The 22,543-nt window shown below is 50.6% G+C and overlaps 1 protein-coding gene and 1 long non-coding RNA gene across 4 annotated transcripts in view; one reads left to right on the top strand and one right to left on the bottom strand.

Annotated features, from left to right (window-relative positions):
- LOC128778030 (uncharacterized) overlaps nucleotides 1-22,543 on the top strand; it is a 250,161-nt gene that overhangs the window by 201,652 nt on the left and 25,966 nt on the right. The window lies entirely within an intron of this gene.
- FBXO27 (F-box protein 27) lies at nucleotides 5,178-11,828 on the bottom strand. 3 transcript variants are annotated; one of them, XM_053905994.1, is made up of 6 exons: nucleotides 11,754-11,828; nucleotides 11,125-11,507; nucleotides 10,858-10,969; nucleotides 10,680-10,775; nucleotides 6,766-6,901; nucleotides 5,669-5,973 (listed from the first exon to the last, which is right to left on the bottom strand). In XM_053905994.1, exons 2-6 carry the CDS (start codon nucleotides 11,474-11,476, stop codon nucleotides 5,830-5,832), a joined length of 840 nt encoding a protein of 279 aa, XP_053761969.1. In that variant the 5' UTR covers nucleotides 11,477-11,507; nucleotides 11,754-11,828; the 3' UTR covers nucleotides 5,669-5,829. The 3 variants fall into 3 exon arrangements, with proteins under 3 accessions (XP_053761971.1, XP_053761969.1, XP_053761968.1); XM_053905996.1 differs by lacking the exon at nucleotides 11,754-11,828 and having other exon boundaries at nucleotides 5,178-5,786; nucleotides 11,125-11,574; XM_053905993.1 differs by lacking the exon at nucleotides 11,754-11,828 and having other exon boundaries at nucleotides 11,125-11,572.

Here is a 22,543-nt window from a genome sequence, read left to right as displayed (position 1 = left end):
ACTCAGACTACAGGGGTGGTTCCTAGTTGCCTGGCACCCAGCCCTGGGGTGGTGAAGCAGAGGAATATTGCCCCCGGGGGTGCTGGAGCCACACGGAGGAGGTCTGGCTCTGGATTGGTTTGTTTTCCTACCACGGGCAGGCTCCTGTAGGGTTCTTTGTGGTCTCTAAGAATCGGCCAGGAGGCACACTGTCTCCCCAGTCAAGAAGGTCTTTTAAGCCGTCAAGCTGTCATAATAAACAGAAAACACACACACACACACACACACACACACACACACACACACACGGGTATATATACATATACGTAGACATTGATCATTGATTATTTTAATCATACATCCAGATGAAATGGCCGTTAAAATACAAAGCCATTTTTCAAATTTCCCTTTTTCTTTGAGATATAATTGATGGATAGCATTGGATTATAAATTTTCCCCCCTTTCCCCCACCTCATTACAAGTTTACTCAAATCCCTAAAAGTAAATTCAGCACTGGGGCGCCCGGCTCGGTCGGCAGAGCATGCGACTGTTGATCTCAGGGTCATGAGTTCAAGCCCCATATTGGGCTTGGAGCCTGCTTGAAAGAAAGAAAGAAGGAAAGAAAGGAGAGAAAGAAAAAGAAGTGGAGAAAGAAAGGAGAGGAAGAAAGAAAGATAAGGAGGAAGAAGGAAAGAAAGAAAGGAAGAAAGAAGTAAAAGAAAGAAGGAAAGAGAAAAAAGGAAGGAAAAAAGGAAAGAAAGAAAGTGAAAGAAGAAAGCAAATAAAGAAAAGAAAGCAAGCAAGCAAAGAAAGAAAAAGAAATAATCTAGCATTTAATTCAGCATTTACCAGGTTAACATCACGGCTGCTCAGAGATCCCGGTGGGGTAGGAGGGGCTGCTGTGGCCTCCAGGCTGAAGGGCTGGCAAGTTTCTTTTCCATGGTGCTCCCTTGGGCTTACCTAAAACTTTGATCCACCCAGGGAATGGATGTAACCAGTTGTCCTCCCACTTAGAGGAGAACACAAGGCAAACTTTCAAACCTTTTAGTTCAACTAAAGTCTGTCTTTGGGGAATTTGGCCCCTTTCTCCTCCCACCTAGAGTAGACAGCAACTACAAACTAACATTTACTGTCTTTTTTTTTTTTTTTTAAATATTTTATTTATTTTTAAGAAAGAGAAAGAGAGCACGTGCAGGGGAGGGGTAGAGAGTGAGGGGGACAGAGGATCTGAAGCCGGCCCTGCACTGACAGCAAAGAGCCCGATGCGGGGCTCAAACTCACCAACCGTGAGATCATGACCTGAGCCGAAGTTGGACGCTCAACCGACTGAGCCACCGAGGTGCCCCACGTTTATTGGCTTTGACCCCAAACTCATCTGGGGGAATGTTTGGGCCTTTTCTCCTCCTGCCTGGGAGAAAGTGGGAAACACCCAAGGCATCACCAGGCTGAGTCATTTTCTTCACCGTGGCTGGCACCTGCCCAAGTCAGTGAGGGGATCCTGTGAGCCAAATCCCCAAGGGTGGGACCTATTGTTTTAATTCCATAGGTGGCTTATCTCTTACAACAGACATCACCTAGGTGTCTTCATCCCTCACTCCTCTCCCTTTTCCCCAGATATTTTAGTCAGGATCTTCAGCCCCACCGCTGTCACCACCGTGCGTGTGTGTGTGTGTGTGTGTGTGTGTGTGTGTGTATGTGTATATAATCCCAAGATGACCCTCATGCTCAGATATTTGCCAGAAACGCTCCTGAAACTCAGTATATAGTTATACTCCCTCCTGAGACCGCAGTGGTGTAACTGCACGCACAGCTAGATAATAAGGGGGAAAGACAGACAGCCTGGAAGAATCCATGTGCCGGTTCCTCATGTCCTCTCCCTTCCCTGAGGGGTCACACAGAGTGTACTCCTGACCTAGCAGGTGTGTGATATCCAGGGAAGCTCATCAGAGATTCAGGACCCTAGGGTTTCCCAGGGTTGGGGGGGGTCCTGGCTCGTACCCAAATTCCAAACTCCCAGAATGAAAGCAAGCGTTTACCATAAACCATACTAAATATTTGTGCAACGAGCCACCCTCACCGGTTAGGTAATGGCAGGGAAAACTTCCAAAATTCACTTTCCCAGATGTCAGCCATGAGCCAATGTTGCAATCAGGCTTCTCTCTCTCTTAATTAATTAATTTTTTTTAAACGTTTATTCATTTTTGAGAGACAGAGAAAGACAGAGTGCAAGCAGGGGAGGGGTAGAGAGAGAGGGAGACACAGAATCCGAAGCAGGCTCCAGGCTCCGAGCTGTCAGCACAGAGCCCGACGCGGGGCTCGAACCCACGACCCGTGAGATCATGACCTGAGCCAAAGTCAGACACTTAACCAACGGAGCCACCCAGGCACACTGCAATCAGTCCTTTTTACGGGGAGGCCAGCTAGGTTAGCTCTTTGGGGGCAGTCACTGAATTGACATGACCGTCATGGTTTGCATTGCTATATTGTAGTCTTACAGGAGAATGACCTCATACATAGAGAATACACACTCAAGAATTTTGCTGTGATGATGAAAATGTATTAGGTGTTTCAGGGGCAAAAAATCTTTGTGCCACACCTACAACTTCTCTGTTAAGTTTGAAGTTGCTGCAAAATAAAAACATATTAAAAAAATAATATGGAAGAGCGGAGAATCCATGGGGATGTGTGGATGGAGGACTGGCCATAAGCTGGTAAAACTGTTGCTGGGAGATAGATACACGGAGGTTACAATACTCTTCTCTTTGCTTTTGTTTATGTTTCAAATTCTCCGTGACAAAATAAAATAAGCGAACACTGTCGGCAAAGATGCCTTTAAACATGGTTATTTCTGGGGGCGCCAGGCTGGCATAGGGCATGTGATTCTTGATCTCCGGGTTGTGAGTTCAAGCCCCACCTTGGGTGTAAAGATCTCGTTAAATAAATAAGTAACTAAATAGGGTCGCCTGGGTGGCTCAGTCGGTTAAGCATCTGACTTCGGCTCAGGTCATGATCTCACGGGTCGTGGATCCAAGCTCTGTGCTAACAGTGCAGGGCCTGCTTGGAATCTCTCTCTCCCCCTTTCTCTCTGCCCCTCCCCCACTCTCACTTTCTCTCTCTCTCTCAAAATTAAATCTTTAAAAAAATTTACAAACATAAATAAAAATAAATAAAAAGATTAGTTCTGAGGGGGGGGGAAACGGCATTGGAGGGCACTTTACATGTCTTCTTGTATTTCTTCTAATACACATACACACTCAGAAAAAGAGAACTACAGATAAGCAAAATAAATACAAAGTCACCACTACCAGAGATCATCACGGCAGTAACCCCGTAACCCTGTAGTTCACTGACTTTTTGTTGTTTTTTTTTAAATTTTAAGTAAGCTCTGTGCCCAACGTACGGCTTGAACTCACAACCCTAGATCAAGAGTCACGGCTTGAACTCACAACCCTAGATCAAGAGTCACGGCTTGAACTCACAACCCTAGATCAAGAGTCACATGCTCTACTGAATGAGCCAGCCAGGTGCCTCCATAGTTAATATTCTTATTCTTCCGCATATATACACCTACCTACCTATCTATATACACATGCACATTCAGAACGTACTCCAGGATAGAAATACGTGCATGCACGTGTGTATGCATAAAGTAGTATCATTTAACTTGGGGGCACACACACACACACACACACACACACACACACACACACGTAGGTGTATACATACAATATATGTGCCAAAGTTAAATTAAATTATATGGCTGCTTGGGGCGCCTGGGTGGCTCAGTCGGTTAAGCATCCAACTTCGGCGCAAGTCACGATCTCACAGTTTGTGGGTTCAAGCCCTGCGTCAGACGGTCAGGCTCTGAGCTGACAGCTTGGGGCCTGGAGCCTGCTTCGGCTTCTGTGTCTCTCTCTGTCCCTCCCCCGCTCATGCTCTGTCCGTATCTCTCTCTCTCTCTCAAAAATAAATTAAATTAAAAAAAAAATTATACTGCTGCCTTTTTTTTTTTTAAAGCAATGGCCTCTACCTTTTCCTTCCTGTAAATGTTTTTCATATTCCTCATATCCAAATTCCCCCAGTTGACCCAAAAATACTCTCTAGAGCTGAATTGTCCAAACCAGTCTTTACTCCAGGCCCACACACTCCATCTGGTCACGACTCTTAGGTCTGTTTCAACCTGTCACAACTCCTTTTTTAAGAAACTGGCAAAAAAAAAAAAAAAAAAAAAGCGCCACTTCTGGGCTCGTCTGGTTGCCTCTTTGCCGGTGTTTCCCTTCTATGGCAAGACGGGGCTGACGGCCTGACCCTCCAAGTGAGCAGTTCCGGGTGGGATACGGTGAGACCCACTTCATGTGGATCACATCAGAACACCCAGAACACCTAGGGGCGCCTGGCTGGCTCACTCAGTAGAGCACGCAACTCTTGGTCTGAGGGTTATGAGTTCAAGCCCCACGCTGGGTGTAGAGATTACTTAAAAATAAAATCTTGGGGCGCCTGGGTGGCGCAGTCAGTTAAGCGTCCGACTTCAGCCAGGTCACGATCTCGCGGTCCGTGAGTTCGAGCCCCGCGTCAGGCTCTGGGCTGATGGCTCGGAGCCTGGAGCCTGTTTCCGATTCTGTGTCTCCCTCTCTCTCTGCCCCTCCCCCGTTCATGCTCTGTCTCTCTCTGTCCCAAAAATAAATTAAAAACGTTGAAAAAATAAATAAATAAATAAAATCTTGGGGCGCCTGGGTGGCTCAGTCGGTTGAGCGTCCGACTTCAGCTCAGGTCATGATCTCACGGTTCACGAGTCCGAGCCCCATGTCGGGCTCTGCGCTGACCACTCAAGAGCCTGGAGCCTGCTTCGGATTCTGGGTCTCCCTCTCCCTCTGCCCCTCCCCCGCTCATGCTCTGTCTGTCTCCCTCTCAAAAATAAACATTAGAAAGTCACAACTGTGTTGCCGGTGTGATTACTGTACCTACGTCCACTGTCTGCCTAATACTTTTGACCCTGGTTGAAAATCTTTGTCTGAATCGATGGTTTCCTTGGGGCTAGGGAAATAATACTGTTCTAACTCTTCCGTTCTTTCCTACTAAAACACCTTCTATTGGGGTTTTCTTCTGTAGTTTTCCCTCCTCCACCGGGACAGTTTGTTTTTTCGGGCCAAGTAGTAACCAAGACAGTAACATCAGACTCATATCGAAAAGATCCCAGGTACTTTTGGCAAAATAATAAATTTATTACATATGACCGGCAAGGTAGCCGTTGCGGATATATTATTCTCCCAACGTTCGCGAAACGTTTCAAAGTAAAAAATAATTTTATACACCACACAATCCCAGGGGTCCTTGAGGGTCTCCAAACGTTTTTTGAGCTAGTTGACTTTCAACTGTGAGATCTGGTCCCGGCCCCGAAGCTTCAGGAGGTGAAGTTTGCCACCCAAGGTGGCTGGAATCTTCCCAGCCACAAGGACAAGATTCTACTTCAGAGATGAGGGGGGTGCCCAAAAGGGACCAATGAAACCCCCGAAGCAGAAACAAGAGGAGACAAGGGTAGAGGGGGGCTGGGGTTGAATCAGAGGACCTCCGGGATGAGGGTGAAGAGCCCTCTCCAGGACCAGCACTCCTGGGTGCTCACCTGTGTCGTCCCCCCAGCCCTACAACAGCAGTAGGTAGATGTGATGGAGGAACTTTCTTCCTTCTAGTAGTTTCTAGAACCTGAAGAGGGGGCCCAGCAGGACCCTTGAATGGATTCTAGAGTATCCAGGATGCCAGGAGGTACATGTCCTTGGTTCATAAGAAGGCCTGGCCAACGGTCCCAGGTTCTGGAAGGCATAGGTCAGGTTGTTTTGCAAGGAGAGCGCTCGACTAAGACAGACGGGCCCGCACGACCACGCTGGAGTTGGTCACACGAGCTCCATAGTGACCTGCCCAGAACTGTGTGTCCTGGCCCCAATGTTCGAAGGACACAAAGCGGACGCCTATCTTGATGTCAGAGAACACGTGGGTGACCTGCAGGTAAAGGAGAGATCAGCCCGTTGTGCCACAGCCTTCTTCTCGAAAGCTGGGAGTGGGGCTCTCTGGCAGATGGAATCACACGGTTCCTCATTCTAATTCCCGTCCCCTTGAGCCTGGGTGGGTCTGTCTGTAACCCGGAGGGTGGCGGAAGTGATGCTAAGTGACCGTCGCCGAGTGAGTGCCAAAGCTGGGTCAGAAAAGGCAAGGCAGCTTGTCTTGGATTCTCTAGAGCCCTCCTCGAGGGATCCTGAGCCACCAGTGAGCAGTCTGGCTGCCCTGAGGTGGCCATGCCACGAGGAAATCCAAACCAGCCCTGGCAGAGACAACGCACACCAAAGCTCTCTGGGACTCGACGAAGCCACCAGCCGCTGTTCACACACACGGGAACCAGAAGCACCCAACAGAGCCCTCCTTATAGAAACCATGAGAAGATGGGGCGCCTGGGAGGCTCAGTCAGTTGAGCGTCTGATTTCAGCTCAGGTCGTGATCTCACGGTTCGTGAGTTCGAGCCCTGCGTCCAGCTCACCGCGGTGGGCGCGGAGGCTGTGGATCCTCTGTCCCTCCCCCCCCCCCCCCGCCCCCGCCAGCCCCTTCCCCGCTCCCTTGCGCATGCGCTCTCTCTTTCTCTCTCAAAAATAAACGTTAAATAAAAGAAAGGAAACCACAAGAAGTACCAAAATGACTGCTGTTGACGTAAAGCCACTAAGTTTTGGGGTCATTTGTTACGCAACAGATAACCGTCCCAGGCCCCACCACCCTCTCCCCGTGTCCCTGTCAGAGACTCACCTGAAAGCAGACATTGTTGTTCCACTGCTGGATGGGAACAGGCATAGCAGAGAATTTATCCAGGACCGTCTGGTTGGCATCTAGAAGTTGGACAAGGAGTCGGTACATACAGCCACTGTCGTGTCGGGCTCCCCACCTGTGGAGGGAGGGAGGCCTTGAAGGCTGGACTAGCCCACTTGTCTCTTTGGGTGTCTGCCTGCCTCCCCCACCCCCGAAATGGTCTCCCCATGTATGCAAATCCAAAATTTGCATACACAAATTTTGTAGCACGCCCAGCGTCCCCTGGGAGCTTGGCCCCACCGAAGACCCCATGAAGCAGAATCTGCATTAAACTGAGTGCCCCGGCTGGTCTGCAAGCACATCCGTTTTCTGAACAGTGACCTGGAGCCCTGGTCTTCAAGGCACCTCCTCCCGTGTTATTAAGGTGACGGTGGAAAGTGCTCTTTCTACGTTTAAATGGTGGCAAAAGATGTACCGCTGTCCAATGTATACACCGACATTTTATTTTTCCATTTTGTTTTTATTAAAAAAAAGTTTTTAATGTTTATCTGATCTTGAAAGAGAAGGACGGAGCATGAGCAGGGAAGAGGCGGAGAGAGAGGGGGACATGGAATCTGAAGCAGGCTCCAGGCTCCGAGCCGTCACCACAGAGCGGGATGCGGGGCTCGAACTCATGAACCGTGAGATCATGACCTGAGCCGAAGTCAGCTTAATCTACTGAGCCATCCAGGCGCCCCTGCATGTTGATATTTTAAAAGATAATTTTCATGTCAGTCATTTAAAACGACCAGGGGAGGGGTGCCTGGGTGGTTCAGCCAGTTAAGTGTCTGACTTCGGCTCAGGTCATGATCTCACAGTTCATGAGTTCGAGCCCCGCATCGGGCCTCTGCGTTTAGCGCAGAGCCTGCTTTGGATCCTGTGTCTCCCCCTCTCTCTGCCCTTACCCCACTTGTGCTCTCTCTCAAAAATAAACAAACAAACAAACAAACAAAGAAGAAGCCAGATACAAATTATATGCCATAGGACTCTCTCTGTCCCGAGTACAAAAATGGACAAAACTTACCTATTCTAACAGAATTCAGGACGGCAACTACTCTCGGGTGTGTAGTGATGGGAAAGGGGCTGGTAACACGGATGTGTTCACTTTGTGATAACTCACTGAGCTGCACACTTAAAATATAGACGCTTAAAAAAATAAAATAAAATATGTACCCTTTTGATGCTAGAAGTCAAAGTTTACAACTTAAGGGTAACGGACTACAAAAATACACAAATAAGGAGCGCCTGGGTGGCTCAGTCGGCTGGGCGTGATCTGGCAGCTCGTGGGCTCCAATCCCGCGTCGGGCTCTGTGCCGACAGCTCAGAGCCTGGAGCCTGAGTCGGATTCTGTGTCTCCCTCTCTCTGCCCGCGCCCCCCCCCCCCACTCATGCTCTTTCTTTCTCTCAAAAATAAACATTCAAAAAACTGAAAAAAATACACGTAAGTTTCTTCCTTCAGAGACTTCACATTGTTCTTAGAATCGGACGTCCGCTCTCCATCTGCCACACAATTTTGTCCTCATGTGATAGTGACGTTTTTATTTTCTCCTGACTTTTTGGTTGCCCTTTCACACCGCTCTATGCCAACCGCATACCAGAATGTGTATTTGAATAGAAATTGATGGGGGCACCTGGGTGGCTCAGTCGGTTAAGCATCCGACTCTTTTTTAGGCATCTGACTCTTGATTTTGGCTCAGGTCAGGATCTCACGGTTGTGAGATCGAGCCCCGTGCCCAGCTTCGTGTTGGGTGTGAAGCCTGCTTAAGGTTCTGTGTCTCCCTCTGCCTCTCTCCTACTTGCACGTGCTCTTTTTCTCTCAAAACAAAACAAACAAAAAACAAAAAACAAAAAAAGAAAAAAAAGAAAGAAGAAAAAGAAATTAAAAAATTTTTTTCCTGTGACCATAAAGCTGTAAGCGTTAACATTTTTCCTTTGGGACTGAATTATTACCCAGTAGTGGTTCCCGGCCTTTGCTGTGGATTGGAATCATCTGGAATTGTGGAAAAGCTATTGCATAGAAAAGAATTTAGCCTTGTCCCAAGGTACGGACGGCCTCTGCTCTCAGCTTCTGGGAGGTCATCTCTGGGCCTTTGGAATATCATGGCTGCCGGGAGTTACCTTTGTCTGCCTGGGGACCTTGGGTCATACTGGATACCCTACCAACATGATTCCAGCGACGGCTGGCCGCATCCACAACAGTCCCACCGTGGCAGCTAGCCACTCCAGAAAGAGCCAACAACGTGGCTTAGGACACGTCAGGCAACATCAGTTGACCAGGAGGCTGAGACGAACCACATGATGAAGCACCGACAGAAATTCTGGTGCTTAGGCGCACTTCCCAGGTCGGCAAGGTTCCATGTATACAGTCACATGGATGTACAGGACAGTAATGCATCCTGACTCCGTGACCAGGGAACAATAGAAGGTCTGGGTTTGGTACTTCCCGTGGATGATGCCGGTTAGGTTTTCCTTGTAATAAACTGTAATTACATAATAGTTTGGTGAGTTCTAGGAGTCTTTCCTGTGAATCACTGAACCTGAGGGTGGTTTTGGGAATCCCCCAGACCTGCAGCGGGCGTCAGAAGTAAGGATGGTCCTGGGGGTTGCAACCCTCTAATTTTACAGTCGGCTCGAAACTTCTCACAGATCCTGATACCTGGCTCTCACCCCTAGACACTCGGATTTCATTGGTATGGAGGGTGACCTGGGCGCTGGGAGTTTTCAATGCTCCTGCGTAACGCAGAGCAAAATTTGGGACCCGCTGATCATTACAATCAAATGGTACACGGATGACCAGAACAGCACACAGGCTACAAAAGTTTGAAAACTACCGATTACATTAAAAACCAATTTTATTGTAAATTCCACCCCCCCCCACCCCCCCACCAATGAGATGGATTTGCAGGGCGGGGGGAGTTACGGTGCCTTTAATTAAAAGTGAATTAGGTAAGGCTGAAATTTCAAGCGGTCACTCTGCCTGACTCTCCAGAAGTCTTTACATCCGGGGGGACCACACACCCTAGTGAGGGGCTTGGTTTTTCTGTAAAACTGGTGGACTGTGAGAAAGGGCCAGGAAAGGACAACCATATGATGGTCCCCTCCAAGATGTGATGTGTAGCTGATAATTTTAGAACAGGGAACACAGCTGTAGCAGATCTGGAACTGCCTCCCTTAAAAATTATCTGGGTCATGTATCCCTTGAAAAGTCTTCAGGTACTCCAGTTTCAAGACCATCACTACAGAGCACGATGAGCTCTGGAGTCGGAGGGGTCTGAGCCTCATGCCAGGTCTCACCGAGCCCTAGCTGTGCCACCAGGGCGAATCGCCTCCTCTTTCGGAACCTCTCAAATGCTCCTGAAACTCTCTTAAAAGATCTGAGGTCTTGAAATACACATTCTCACAGGCTCAAGGCTCAAAAAACAAAACGCTAAAACAGTTCACACTTATAAAGCGCTGGCTATGTACCTGACATGTAACCCTACCTTGTAAAGATGGGGAAACTGAGGCACACTGTGACTCACCCAAAGCCAGAAAGTTGCGGAGCCACGATCTGGACTTGGAAAGTCTGGCTCCAGCATGTAAACTTAGCTAACTATCCTCCAGTGCCTCCTCCCATGGCAAGGAGCATCTCATTCACAGACCAGACTGGTCTGGGCCAAGTCCTCTGTACTTGGATTCCAATCTGGCATCTTGCAATCCAGTTCCCCGGGAGAGGGGTGGAGGAGGGGAGGGGTTAAGTCATTGGCCTCCCTGATCTTCACTTTATCTGTCAGGGTTTGCCAGAGGAGGCCTAAATGAAGTCACCCGTGCAACGGTCACGGCGCGGCGCAGGTGGTCAGAGCTGAGCAAAGGGCTGTTTTTATCATCATACTCACCAGTCGGAGACACAAATCTCAATCTTGCCACTATCTAGCAGCTCTGGCCATAAGCCCTCCTCCTCCAGGTCCAAGACCTGCTTCTTGCGACACCAGCTAGTAAAGAGGAAGAAAGGTCACTAGAAGAGGCAGGTCTTGCTCACAACGGCCCTGGCCCTTGCGGGGTAGGGGCATTCACCTGAAGGAAGACACGAAGCAGGTCTGCGAGGGGGCCCCAGGCACCGTTGACCTGTTTACCTCCACCACCCAGCCGTCCCCACCGTGCTGCACCATCCATTTCCGGAGGCCTTCTGTTAAATAAAAAAGGCTTGCGCCCAAGTTCCTCGCCCGCCCACCAGCCGGCCGCCGCCTCCCACCGGCTCCGACGAGGCTCCGCCCCCGGCCCCTCCCACCGGCTCCCCGGAGGTAGACCGCCCCCACCCCCCGCCCAGCCTGCGTTCCCCACCCTGGCCGCAGGGATTGCGGATGAGGTTGCGTCCGATCGGTCGGCGCTCGCAGAAGCGGCCCAGGAGGCAGGGCCGGCCGTCGCGGGCGGGGGGCAGGCAGCTGCGGGCGAGCGGCAGCAGGGCGCCGTGGTCCCGGGCCAGGATGAGCAGCCACAGGGCCTGGCCGTCCACCAGGGCGCGCCAGCCCCGACACACCCGGCGGCAGCACCCCAGCAGCGTGCGTGGGGGCACGTGGCTCAGCACCACCAGGAGCAGCTCGGGCGGCAGTTGGCTCAGGTCCAGCGCCTCCTCGGGTTCGGGCTCCGGCGCGGGGACCCGGGCGGGCCGACCCCTGGAGGCCGAGGCGCCCATGTTCCCCACCCCGCGCCAGGCGCGGCGTTGACTGCGGGAGGGAAAGGTCGAGGAGTCAGGGGCCCGCAGCCACGGCGGCGGCGCGCGCGCGCGCAGCCTCCGCCGGCCCCGCCCCCGCCCGCCGCACCCCCGGGCCGCCGGCCGCCTCCTCGGCCCCGCCACGCCCCGTCTCAGTCCCCAGGTGCCGAGCCCCAGGCTCCCGACCCGTCCTTCCCCGCAGCCCCTCCACCCCCGCCCCGCGCCCCCCTGCCAGGGCCGGCCAGCCCCCGAGTCCCACCTTGGGTCGGCGCCGGGGCCCCTCGCCCGCTAGCCCTCACCTGTCCCCTCGCACCCCCCCTCCCCGCCTCCACCCTTTTACTCGCCGGCCCCTCCCTTCTTCGCCAGCTTTCCCACTCCCCGCCCCATCGTCCCTCTGGCTGGTTGGTCCCCGCGCTCCCCTCCCTCCGGCCTCCCAGGGCTCCCCCGCCCCCAGCCAGCCCCTCCCTCCCCATCCCTATACTTGCCAGATCCCCTCCTTCGGGGGGGGGGGGGGTCTTCCCACGGTGGGAGAACCACGGATCCCGACCTGACGCCGCAGACTGGGGACGGGTGGGGGCCGCCGGGATCCTGGGTCCGTCCGCACCCTCCCGCCTCTTGGAGTGTCCCTTAACCCGGCCGGAAGACGCCTGGCGAGGAACAACTGCCGTTATTTTGGTTCAGGCATCCGGGCGGGAGGCCCCCTATCGCTTCGACTGCGGTTATTTTGGTTCAGGCATCCGGGCGGGAGGCCTCACGCCCGTTCACTCCTTTAAAAATCCCCATCACCTTTATGGCGGGGCAAGGTTAGCCCCATTTCACAGGCGAAAACAGGTGGGGTAGGAGCCAAACGCATAGCTATCTGGCTCCAAAAATGGGTGTTCTCACCAGAAGTAACTCCAGCCAAGCTTTACGGAGCGTTTTACTACCAGTCAGGGTAGCAACCCCCTGAGGTAGGTACTGCTGTGTGCCCCTTCACAGGCGAGAAAACAGGCGGGCAGACTTGCTTTGTGGTCACCCAGCTAGCGGGTGACAGAGCTGGGATTTGAACCCGGCCAGACTGGCTCCAGAATCCCTTTTAACCTCTATACTAAGTCTGTCCCAGTAAGAGCGAAATGTAAGCCACACATGTAATTATAAATATCAAGAAATAAAACCAGACCTGGATCCGTGTCCACGTGGAGCTTATATGATGAACAGAAGACATAATCAGCAAATTGTAGAGTGTTGGGGAAATAATTGAAAATACAATCTCCTGCCAATCCCGAGAAGCTTCTCCATAAACAGAAAAGAATGAAGCAGTTTTATCATTAAGCTTTAAGCCAGACTACAGTGCAGTGGGGCCATGATGAACAATAGATCTGACATGCAAATTACATAGTGTGTTAGAAGGTAATTAATGCTGTGGAAGAATAGACTAGGGAGGGCAATAGGCGCCAGCAGCCCGGGTGGGAGACCCTTAATTCTGAGACGTAAATTGACTATTACACTGGCCTGTTTCTTTCCAGTGCATACATTTTCAATAAACTTTTGATGTTTTCAAACCCGTCCAAAAGTGGGACAGAGTAAGGAGCACCCAGCTCCAGCTCCACAGTTACTCCTGGCCTGTCTGGTTTCAGTTCCACTCCTACCCGATTGCTCCCCCCCCCCCCCAATTTGAAGCAAATCCCAGCCATTACACCCTTCTGTCCATAACTGAAATTGTTGTTTTCACGGAAGAAGTAAACTGCGGAAATCTCTTTGATGATGAACTTATGAAAATTGGTTATGACCCATATGTGAGCTCAAAAAGGTTCCTTTTTTTTTTTAAGATTTTTTTTTTTTTTGAACTTTAAAAACAAAGTAGGATAAAAGGACAACACTGACAAGTCAGATTCCTTCCCTTCCCCAGTTTTTCTCCGAGGCAATCTCTGTGAACTGGAGTTACATCCCAAGTTGTACTCTGATTAAAGAAGAAAAACAGGGGCGCCTGCGTGGCTCAGTGGGTTGGGGGGGTCTGACTCTTGATTTCCGCTCCGGTCATGATCCCAGGGTCATGGGATCGAGCCCCACATTGGGCTCCGTGCTGAGCGTGGAGCCTACTTAATATTCTCTTCTCTCTCTCTCTCTCTCTCTCTCTCAAATAAAAAAAGAAAAGAAAAACAAGGTGGGGCACCTGGCCGGCTCAGTTGGTAAGGCGTGCGACTCTTGATCTCAGGGTTGTGAGTTTGAGCCTCACATTGGATGTAGAGATTATTTAAAAATAAAATCTTAAAAACAAAACAAAATAAAAACAGATATAAAGAAGTCCCTACCATCCAGAAGGTAAGGTAATAGTGATTACAGAATAATGGCTCCCAGGAGGGTGGTGGTGTGCAAAGAAGCCCAGGGGCCATTTGGGAAAGCTGTGGGGGCATTTTGGTGCCACAGGAATGGGGGAGGGTGTCGCTGGGAAGTCGCACACAGGACAATGTCACTCAGCAGAGAACTGTCCTGGATTCCTCCTCCTCATCGAGGTCCTGTGCATTCTCACATAGGAGGAGGAAAGCCTGTTAACCTGAACCCAGAAACCAATTCCATTTTGCGTGTGAATATGAAGTGTGTTAACACAGTTGTCCCAGAATTCAACTCCTGGGTCAATTGGAAGGCCACTTGGCTGGGTGGGGACTTGAGCCGTTATTCTTCAATTCACAAAACCAGAAAATCTCTGAATCTAGTTTTATGGAGCTTCAGGGATCCCCACAGAAGGGGAGGAGTATCCTGGGGCTATATCGAATCCCGGGGGTGGGGGGTGGGGGGAGGGACTTTGAAAATGCAGTTTCTGAATCATCAGGTCTGCCTGGGTGACAAGTTCCCAGGGGGTTTGGAAAATTGTGTCTCTCCTTTTGTCTCACCTTTTACATGATACTTAGGGTTATTAACAACATTTTAAGAATTATCTGTGGAGGCAGGTTTCATTATCCAAGTATTTCCTTTCAAAATAGTAAAGGCAGCTTGGGAAATGATCTACTATACATCAGGGCGTTGGCTCTGATGGGGATGGGGTGGGAAGGGCCTCCTGGGGTGGGGGGGGATACGGGGCATCTCTCCCCAGGAGGTGTGTTTGGGAGGTTGTTGGGGGGAAACCTGCCAAGCCAGTTTGCAGAAATAGAAAACTCTGGAACCTTGGGGCATTGGGAGGTAGGCTGCACAATTAATTCCAAGGGCATTAAAGGCTCGACAGCTTGGCTCCCATGCCCCCCCTCTTCTGTCCAGCCACTGGCTGTATTTTGATCCCAGGAAAGGAAACTTGACAGTGAATTGGTCTTTTGTATGGAGGGAAAGTGGGAGGGAGCAGGTGAAGGGTTAAAACTCTGCTCTTTGAAGGGTGGAGAGGTGTCTGGACCGAGGCCAACTCCCCAAGGTAGGATTTGTCCGGACAGCCCTCAATCGGGGATAATCTAGCTCCTTTCTTAAGGCGATTCAGCCCTCCGTGGACCGCCCACCTTTCCCTAGGGCAGGGGAGAAGCTAGGACCTCAGCATAAAGCCCTCTAGGCTCTCCACGCAATCCAACCTCTCGGGGGTCACCACGCATCCCCAGTAATAAACTAAAGAGCCACAGAACCCACAGACCTTCTTTGCCCTCAAGCAGTAATACCTCCAACTGAAGCCACTCTTCGATGTAATCAAGACCTTAAGGAAAGTTGGACCAGACCCAGTTTTCAAGGTTAAACACACCAACAAAATAAGCAGCTCTGAAGGATCAAAACAGCAGCCTACCTGGAGGGGGACCACACCTAGCAGCCTTTGAAAACAAATGGGGCCAGGTGTGAGGGGTGTGTGTGTGTGTGTGTGTGTGTGTGTGTGTGTGTGTGTGTTGGGGGGAGGGCAGTGGGTTCAGAGTGTCTGCAGGGAGTGGGGGCGGTGAGGAGCAGGAGAGGCTGGGAGGGACTGCCTGGGACTGTCTAGCTGGGATATCCAAAATAACAGATCAAGTGAGCATTCAAGTGTGACAATGGTATGTATTGTGGTTTTGTTTTCAAAGGGAGAGAGAATGGGGCGCCTGCTGAGCGTCCACCTTAAGCTCAGGTCACGGTCTCGGTCTCGCAGTTCATGAGTTCCCTGAGTTCCGAGCCTGCGTTGGGCTCTGTGCAGACAGCTCAGAGCCTGGAGCCTTCTTTGGATTCTGTGTCTCCCTCTCTTTCTGCCCCTCCCCTGCTTGCACTCTTTTTCTCTCTCTCTCTCTCAAAAATAAATAAATGTTAAAAAAAATTTTAAAAAAAGAGAGAGAGAGAGAGAGGCCTTATCTTTTAAAGATAAATACTGAGGGATTTTGGAGGAAATGCTATGATGTCTGGGATTTTTCAAAAATAATCCAGTGGGAGGAGCACTGGGGTGGCTCAGGTCATGATCTCAGTTTGTGGGTTCGAGCCCCACGTGGGGCTCTGTGCTGACAGCTCAGAGCCTGGAGCCTGGTTTGGATTCTGTGTCTCCCTCTCTCTCTCTTGCAAAAAGAAATAAACATTAAAAATATATATATTTCTTTGGGGCACCTGAGTGGCTCAGTCGGTTGAGCATCCGATTCCAGCTCAGGTCATGATCACGCAGTTCGTGCGATCGAGCCCCCCATCGGGCTCTATGCTGACAGCCCAGAACCTGGAGCCTGCTTCAGATCCTGTGTCTCCCTCACTCTCTGCCCCTCCCCCGCTCTCACTTGATCTCTCTCTCTCTCTCTCTCAAAAATAAATAAACATTAAAAAAAAAAAAAATTCCTGAGCCACCTCAACAGACTGAAACTCAACAGACTGAGCCACCCAGGAACAAGGACTTCCTGGAGAAATGACTGATACCCTGTCTGAAAAAGAAATGGTACAAGTGGGAAGATATGAAATGAGTGAGGAATGGAAGATTTGATAATGAAGAACAAGATGTTTCCTGGACCTGAACAGAAAAATAAGGGACTTAGACACCATGAAGGATATTTATGTGCACTGACTGGACAATAAATAAATATCTAAGTACCTCTTAAAAAAAATTAAAAAACAGGGGCGCCTGGGTGGCTCAGTCGGTTAAGCATCCGACTTCAGCTCAGGTCATGATCTCACGGTCCGTGAGTTCGAGCCCCGCGTCGGGCTCTGGGCTGATGGCTCGGAGCCTGGAGCCTGCTTCCGATTCTGTGCCTCCCTCTCTCTCTGCCCCTCCCCCATTCATGCTCTGTCTCTCTGTCTCAAAAATAAATAAAAGTTAAAAAAAAAAATTAAAAAAAAAATTAAAAAACAAAAGATGGTAAATTTGACATTTTACTGGAATTAAGAGTTTTTTACATTTAAAAATATTAAGGGACGTCTGGGTGGTTCATTTGATTAAGCATCTGACTTCAGCTCAGGTCACGATCCCACGGTTCATGGGTTCGAGCCCCGCGTCGGGCTCTGTGCTGACAGCTTGGAGCCTGGAGCCCGCTTCGGATTCTGTGTCTCCCTCTCTCTCTGCCCACCCCCCCCCCCCCACTTGCGCTCTGTCTCCCTGTGTCTCTCAAAAACAAATGTTAAAAAATTTAAAAAATATATTAAAATTCCACTGACAGAAGCAACAAAAACCTTGAGGTGGTTTCGAAGAAACCCAACAAAAGATATGCAATCGTTTATGAAAAAGTTTATAAAACTTTATTAAAGGGCAGTAAGTAAGAGTTAACTATTGACACACAGAAGAAGATCTACACAGAGTCACAGGGACAAATGCAAAAGCACGTCCTCGGGGCAAACATGAAATTGCAGGCTGGTCGGCAGAATACGACATTCACACAGAACTCAAAAATGCATGAAACAACGCCATGTAATAATTGTGGGACACGGGCGCTTGGGTAGCTCAGGTGGTTAAGCGCCTGACTCTTGATTTTGGCTCAGGTCATGACTCTCGGTTCATGGGATCAAGCCCCGAGTCGGGCTCAGCGCTAACAGCGGAGCCTGCTTGGGATATTCACTCTCTCTCTCTCTCTTAAAATAAATAAACATTTAAAAATAATAATTGTGGGACAAACGTGTAGAAGCAGCCAGGGCTGGGAGGAGGGGGTGGGATTGGAGGAAGAAGATACGCAGCGGGGCATCTGGGTTGTCAGAACTAGGATTTGAAATCTGGCAGTCTTGGCTTCAGGATCCCTCTGGGCTCAACACCAAGTTCATGGGTTCATGGCACCTGCCTCCACCTGAGCCCAGAGTGCCAACCCCTAGCTGAGACTGACTCCTTCCTCCGTCCCTGCCCTGACCAGATGCCCCGCACAGCAGGTAGGATGTTGGCTCGGGAAACCTCAACCATCATCCAAGGGTAATCCAGGCAGCCCCGGGCGTCCCCATTCATATGCCAGAGACAGAATCCCCATCAGGAACCTACCTCCCCAGGGCAACGACATCCCCACTAATGCCGATTCCCTCCACCAGATCTGGAGGCAGGTGTACCCAGCCCCGGCCCTCCTGAGCTAAGCAAATCATTTGTCTTCTGTTGGAAATTCAGTTTCTTCCCGAATTAAATGTGGACTGTCACCTTTACTCCCTGAGTCGGGCAATGATTTCCTGATATGGCCCATACCAGGAATCATGCAGCAACCCCACGCAGAATTCGTTCAAATGAACTGTGAGCCTCCGAGGAAACGCCACGCTTAATTCACAAATTCCACAAGGGTTTATGGAGCCCTGACTATTTGCCAGGCTAGGCACTGGGGACACAGGAGCCAATGCAACAGGCAGAGCGTTTATCCTCTTGGAGCGGAAAACAAATACATAGGTGAGGATGTAAATAAGTGAACAATGGAGGGGGATGGTAAGTACTATGGGAAAAGAAAATAAAGCAGGGGAAGGGTCCGGAAGGTACAGGGGGCGAGGTTGCAGTTTCAGACAGGGCAGTCAGGGCCCCCACTGAGAAGCTGACATTTGAACCGCGATAGAAAAGGGATCAGGGATGAAATCATATCAATATCTGGGGAAGGAGTACTCCTGGAAGGGAAAATAGCAAGTGCAAAGGCCCTGTGGCAGGAGCAAGGAATAAGAAGGAGGCCTATGTGGCTGGAGTATAGGGGAGAGTGGTTGAAAATGCCCTCAGAGAGGTGATGGGGGCAGGCTGTGGGGGCTTCGTCTTTTCCCCTGAGATGGAACCACGGAGGGCTCTGGGCGGGGTGGGGGGTGACCTGTGACCTGACCTAGGTGTTCACAGGCGCCCTCTGCTGCACGTGGGAACAAGAGGAGATAGCATAGGAAGCAGGATGCTGCCGTGATAAAAAGGTGTCTGAAGAGGAGGGTAGACTGGACCTGGGCACGGGCATGGGAGCAGGAAGTGGATGCTTCTGGATAGATTCCTAAGTGGAACCGGCAGGGTTTGCTGGAGAATGGGTGTGGGTGCGAGAGCCGCACCGAGGATGTGTGTGTGGGTCCCCGGGGCAAGTATGTTTTTGTGGAGTCCCTGGCTATAGAAATGACTCGATTGGAAATGTGTTGAAAATTCATGGACCCAAGTGAGGTCTAGTGAGTTCCCATTCACGATCTAGAAAAATGGGCCCAGAAGAAGTACTTACATATTTCCTTGTCCAACCCGTGTTCTTCGGAGTGTCCGAGTACTGCCCCTTCATGTTCTTTATCACCAGATGTGTCACTTCTGGATAAGCTAACAGCCCCCATCACGCAAGAGAGGCGGCAATCTGCTATGACTCACCGTTCCTGTCTCTGCTAATCTCTAATGCCATTTATTTGGCTCTGGTTACGCCATCACTCATGACGCTGCCTCATCCCTTGTGACATCGGGAACACGGGCTTCCGGTGACTCTCTCAAAGGCTTTCCTGGGCTTTGCTGATGACCACACATGCAATTCTTCACCAGGGAATGCAGCAGGGAAATGCGAGTGAGAATGTTTCTGGTCATGTTGAAAGGTCGTATTTGGAATTTTGTAGCATAAATGCAGGACACATCTTCCCAGCAGGTCTTTCTTTCTTTTTTAAATTTAATTAAATTTAATTTTTTTTTTAATTGAGAGAGAGAGAGAGAGAGAGAGAGCAGGGGGGAGGGGCAGAGGAGAGAGAGAATCTCAGGCAGGCTCCACGTTCAGTGAGGAGCCCGTCAACGAGGAGCCCGACTCGCGGCTCGATCCCACGACTCTGGGATCATGACCTGAGCTGAAATCAAGACGCTCAGCCCTCAACCGACTGAGCCACCCAGGCGCCCCACCACCGGGTCTTTCTTACGCTCTTCAGGCCAGACTTCCTTGCCCATCGCCTGGAAGGATTCATGGTCCGGATAGCCCTGGGAGGAAAAAGGTCTTACCAATTTCTGACCGTGGAGAAGACACCAGCCAGTCCTTGGAGAGCCTGGGGTCTCGTTCTGGCCGCAGGAGTGACAGGCCATGAATAATGGTCTGTTTCTGTGGCGGAAATAAAAAGATCTTCACAGATAGCAGAGAAAGAAATAGGTAATTCCTCTCTGAAGGGACGTAGCCTTATTATCAACCCAAATTTACTAAATAACTCCTTCCACAAAATCCAATTTACCAAATCTTTATTAAATACAATTCTCAGATAATAGGCTACTGTCGAGGAGCAAGAATTTCTGGCCCCTCAAAGGTTTTCCAGCAGGACTAATAAGCAAACTGATATGTGGGGCACCTGGGTGGCTCAGTCGGTTGAGCGTCCGACTTCGGCTCAGGTCATGATCTCGCAGTTCGTGGGTTCAAGCCCCATGTGGGGCTCTGTGCTGACAGCTCAGAGCCCGGAGCCTGCTTCAGATTCTGTCTCCTTCTCTCTCTGCCCCTCCCCTGCTCATGCTCTGTCTCCCTCTGTCTCTCAAAAATAAAAATATTAAAACAAATAAAAAAAAATTGACATGAGACAGGTGAGTGAGAGAAAATCAAATTTTATGGGCATACATATGGGGAATCCACATAGACATGGAAATTCCAAAGGCGGTCAGGCAAAATGAGGCCTGTGTGTCATTCTGGAGAAGGGGGTCGGGGTCTAGAACTTCAGAGGGAAGGAATATACTTGACGGGTGTGTTAATTAGATGTTTGCCCTACTTACGGATGGGTCAGCCAGATAAAAGTTATCTATGTTAATAACCATTATTCTGGGAAAGGCCTTCAATTCAGATGCTTCTGGGTGGTTCAGGGAGGGGCAAAGATTTCTCTCGAGGGACCCCTGCCTGGGTGGCTCAGTCGCTTAATAAGCGTCGGACTTCGGCTCAGGTCATGATCTCACGGTTCCTGAGTTCGAGCCCCGCATCGGGGTCTCTGCTGTCAGCACAGAGCCAGCTTCAGATCTTCTTTGCCCTCTCTCTCTGCCTCTCCCCTGCTGGTACTCTTTCTCAAAATCACTAAAGAAACTTAAAAAAAAAAAAAAAAAAAAAGAGTTTCTCTTGAGCTTGTTAGGGTCTCAAGGGTCTTCAGCTTGAAATAGTCCACGTGCCAAAGGGGGCACATTCCGGGGCATCCATCCTGAACTCCACCACTGTTTAGATCAGAAGAATCAGAATACAACCCGGCTGTTTAAATCATCTGTATTCTGATCAGGAAACATACGGAGGGGTTGCATCTTTATTTAGCCTTGTAGAGGAAGAAACCTCGGATTTTTCCTTCTTCTCTGCTGTGTTTCTCCCCTGCGGGCTTCCTTTACTACTCACGCAGAACACTCCCCTTCTGATACTTCTGGTCACCAAGCATGGTGGCGGTTTTTCCAGCAAGTTCCCAGTAAGTATCACTTACCGCAGTTCCGACACTGTCCACCCACAGATGACGTCAGATCCTAATGGTTAGGGGCTCAGTCCCACGAGACTTCTCCCCACCCCCGGCCCCTCCTCACTCCAGATGCCACTCTCAAGCCCAGGTTATCACCAACCACCTGCAGAGGTCACAGACTGGAGGTCCCAAAGACCCCCTTCTCGGGTTCTATTAATTTGCTAGAGCAGGTGACAGAGCTCAGGGAAACACACACTTACCAGGTAAGCCTGGAGCCTGCTTCGGATTCTGGGTCTCCCTCTCTCTGCCCCTCCCCAGCTCACACTCTGTCTCTGTCTCTCTCAAAAATAAATACATATTAAAAAATTAAAAAAAAAAAAGATATCTCTAGCGCTCTTATCACCTAGGAAATGACAAAGGTTTCGGAAGTTCTGAGCCGGGAGGCGAAGGCAGAGCCCAATATAGATATTTCCTACTGTCTCGCAGACTATACATTATGTTTTGTTTTTGTTTTTCATCGCTACTGTCGTTGACTTCATTTTATTTATTTATTTTTAAATGTTTATTTATTTTGAGAGAGGGCAGGTGCACAAGCAGGGGAGGGGCAGACCGAGCGCGGGACAGAGGATCCAAAGCAGGCTCACCGAGCCCGATGTGGGGCTCGAACTCAAGAACTGTGAGGAGACCTGAGCCCAAGTTGGACACTTAACCGACTGAGCCACCCAGGCGCCCCTCCCTCCTTTAGGTGGTTTTAACAGAAGCCCTCAGAGGACAGGTGAACCCTACCTAGCCCTCAGCCTAGAACTGGGGGTGTGTGTGGCAAGACTGGGCCCGCTGCTGGCCGCTGGGGTGGCGACCCTTGTGCTTGGGGGCGTCCTTGGGGACGGGGGCTGGGGCCACAGGGCCCTGAGGACTGTGGTGTGGACCCGGGACTCAGCTCCAGAGTCAGATGATCACTCAGAGCCCTGAGCTTGTCCTCTGTCCGAGTCAGTGAATGAGAGGCGCCCCATATCAATAGGGCAGCACTATTGTGGAAGCCGGCCAGTGGGGCCCCCCGGCCAGCGGGGCCCCCCCAGCCAGGGGGGGGCCCCGGCTTGCTAGACCCCACTGCTCTCCCGGAACTGGGGTCCAGCCAACTCCATCAGGGCAAGAGTCCGAGAGTTCCTCCGGGCTTCCTGCTGACCCCATGCGCACAGGGGTGGTGGCGTGGGTAGAGATAGAGCCTTGGAGAGCCCCCTAGCGGGGGGAGAGACAGGATGGGACCCACATGGGTCCCGGCCTGAAGTCGGGGTACCTACCCAGACAGCACTGCAGTCCTTGGCTTAGAGAATTTCGGGGAAGGCTCTACAGAGTGCAGGGCAACCCCCCCCCACACCTGGTGGAAGG

The sequence above is a fragment of the Panthera pardus genome, unplaced genomic scaffold (genome assembly GCF_024362965.1).
Source record: "Panthera pardus isolate Hobbes unplaced genomic scaffold, ASM2436296v1 HiC_scaffold_18, whole genome shotgun sequence".
In the NCBI taxonomy this organism is placed as follows: Eukaryota; Metazoa; Chordata; class Mammalia; order Carnivora; family Felidae; genus Panthera; species Panthera pardus.
The sequence above is the reverse complement of the archived record's forward strand: the minus strand, read 5'-3'. Positions and strand labels throughout refer to the sequence as shown.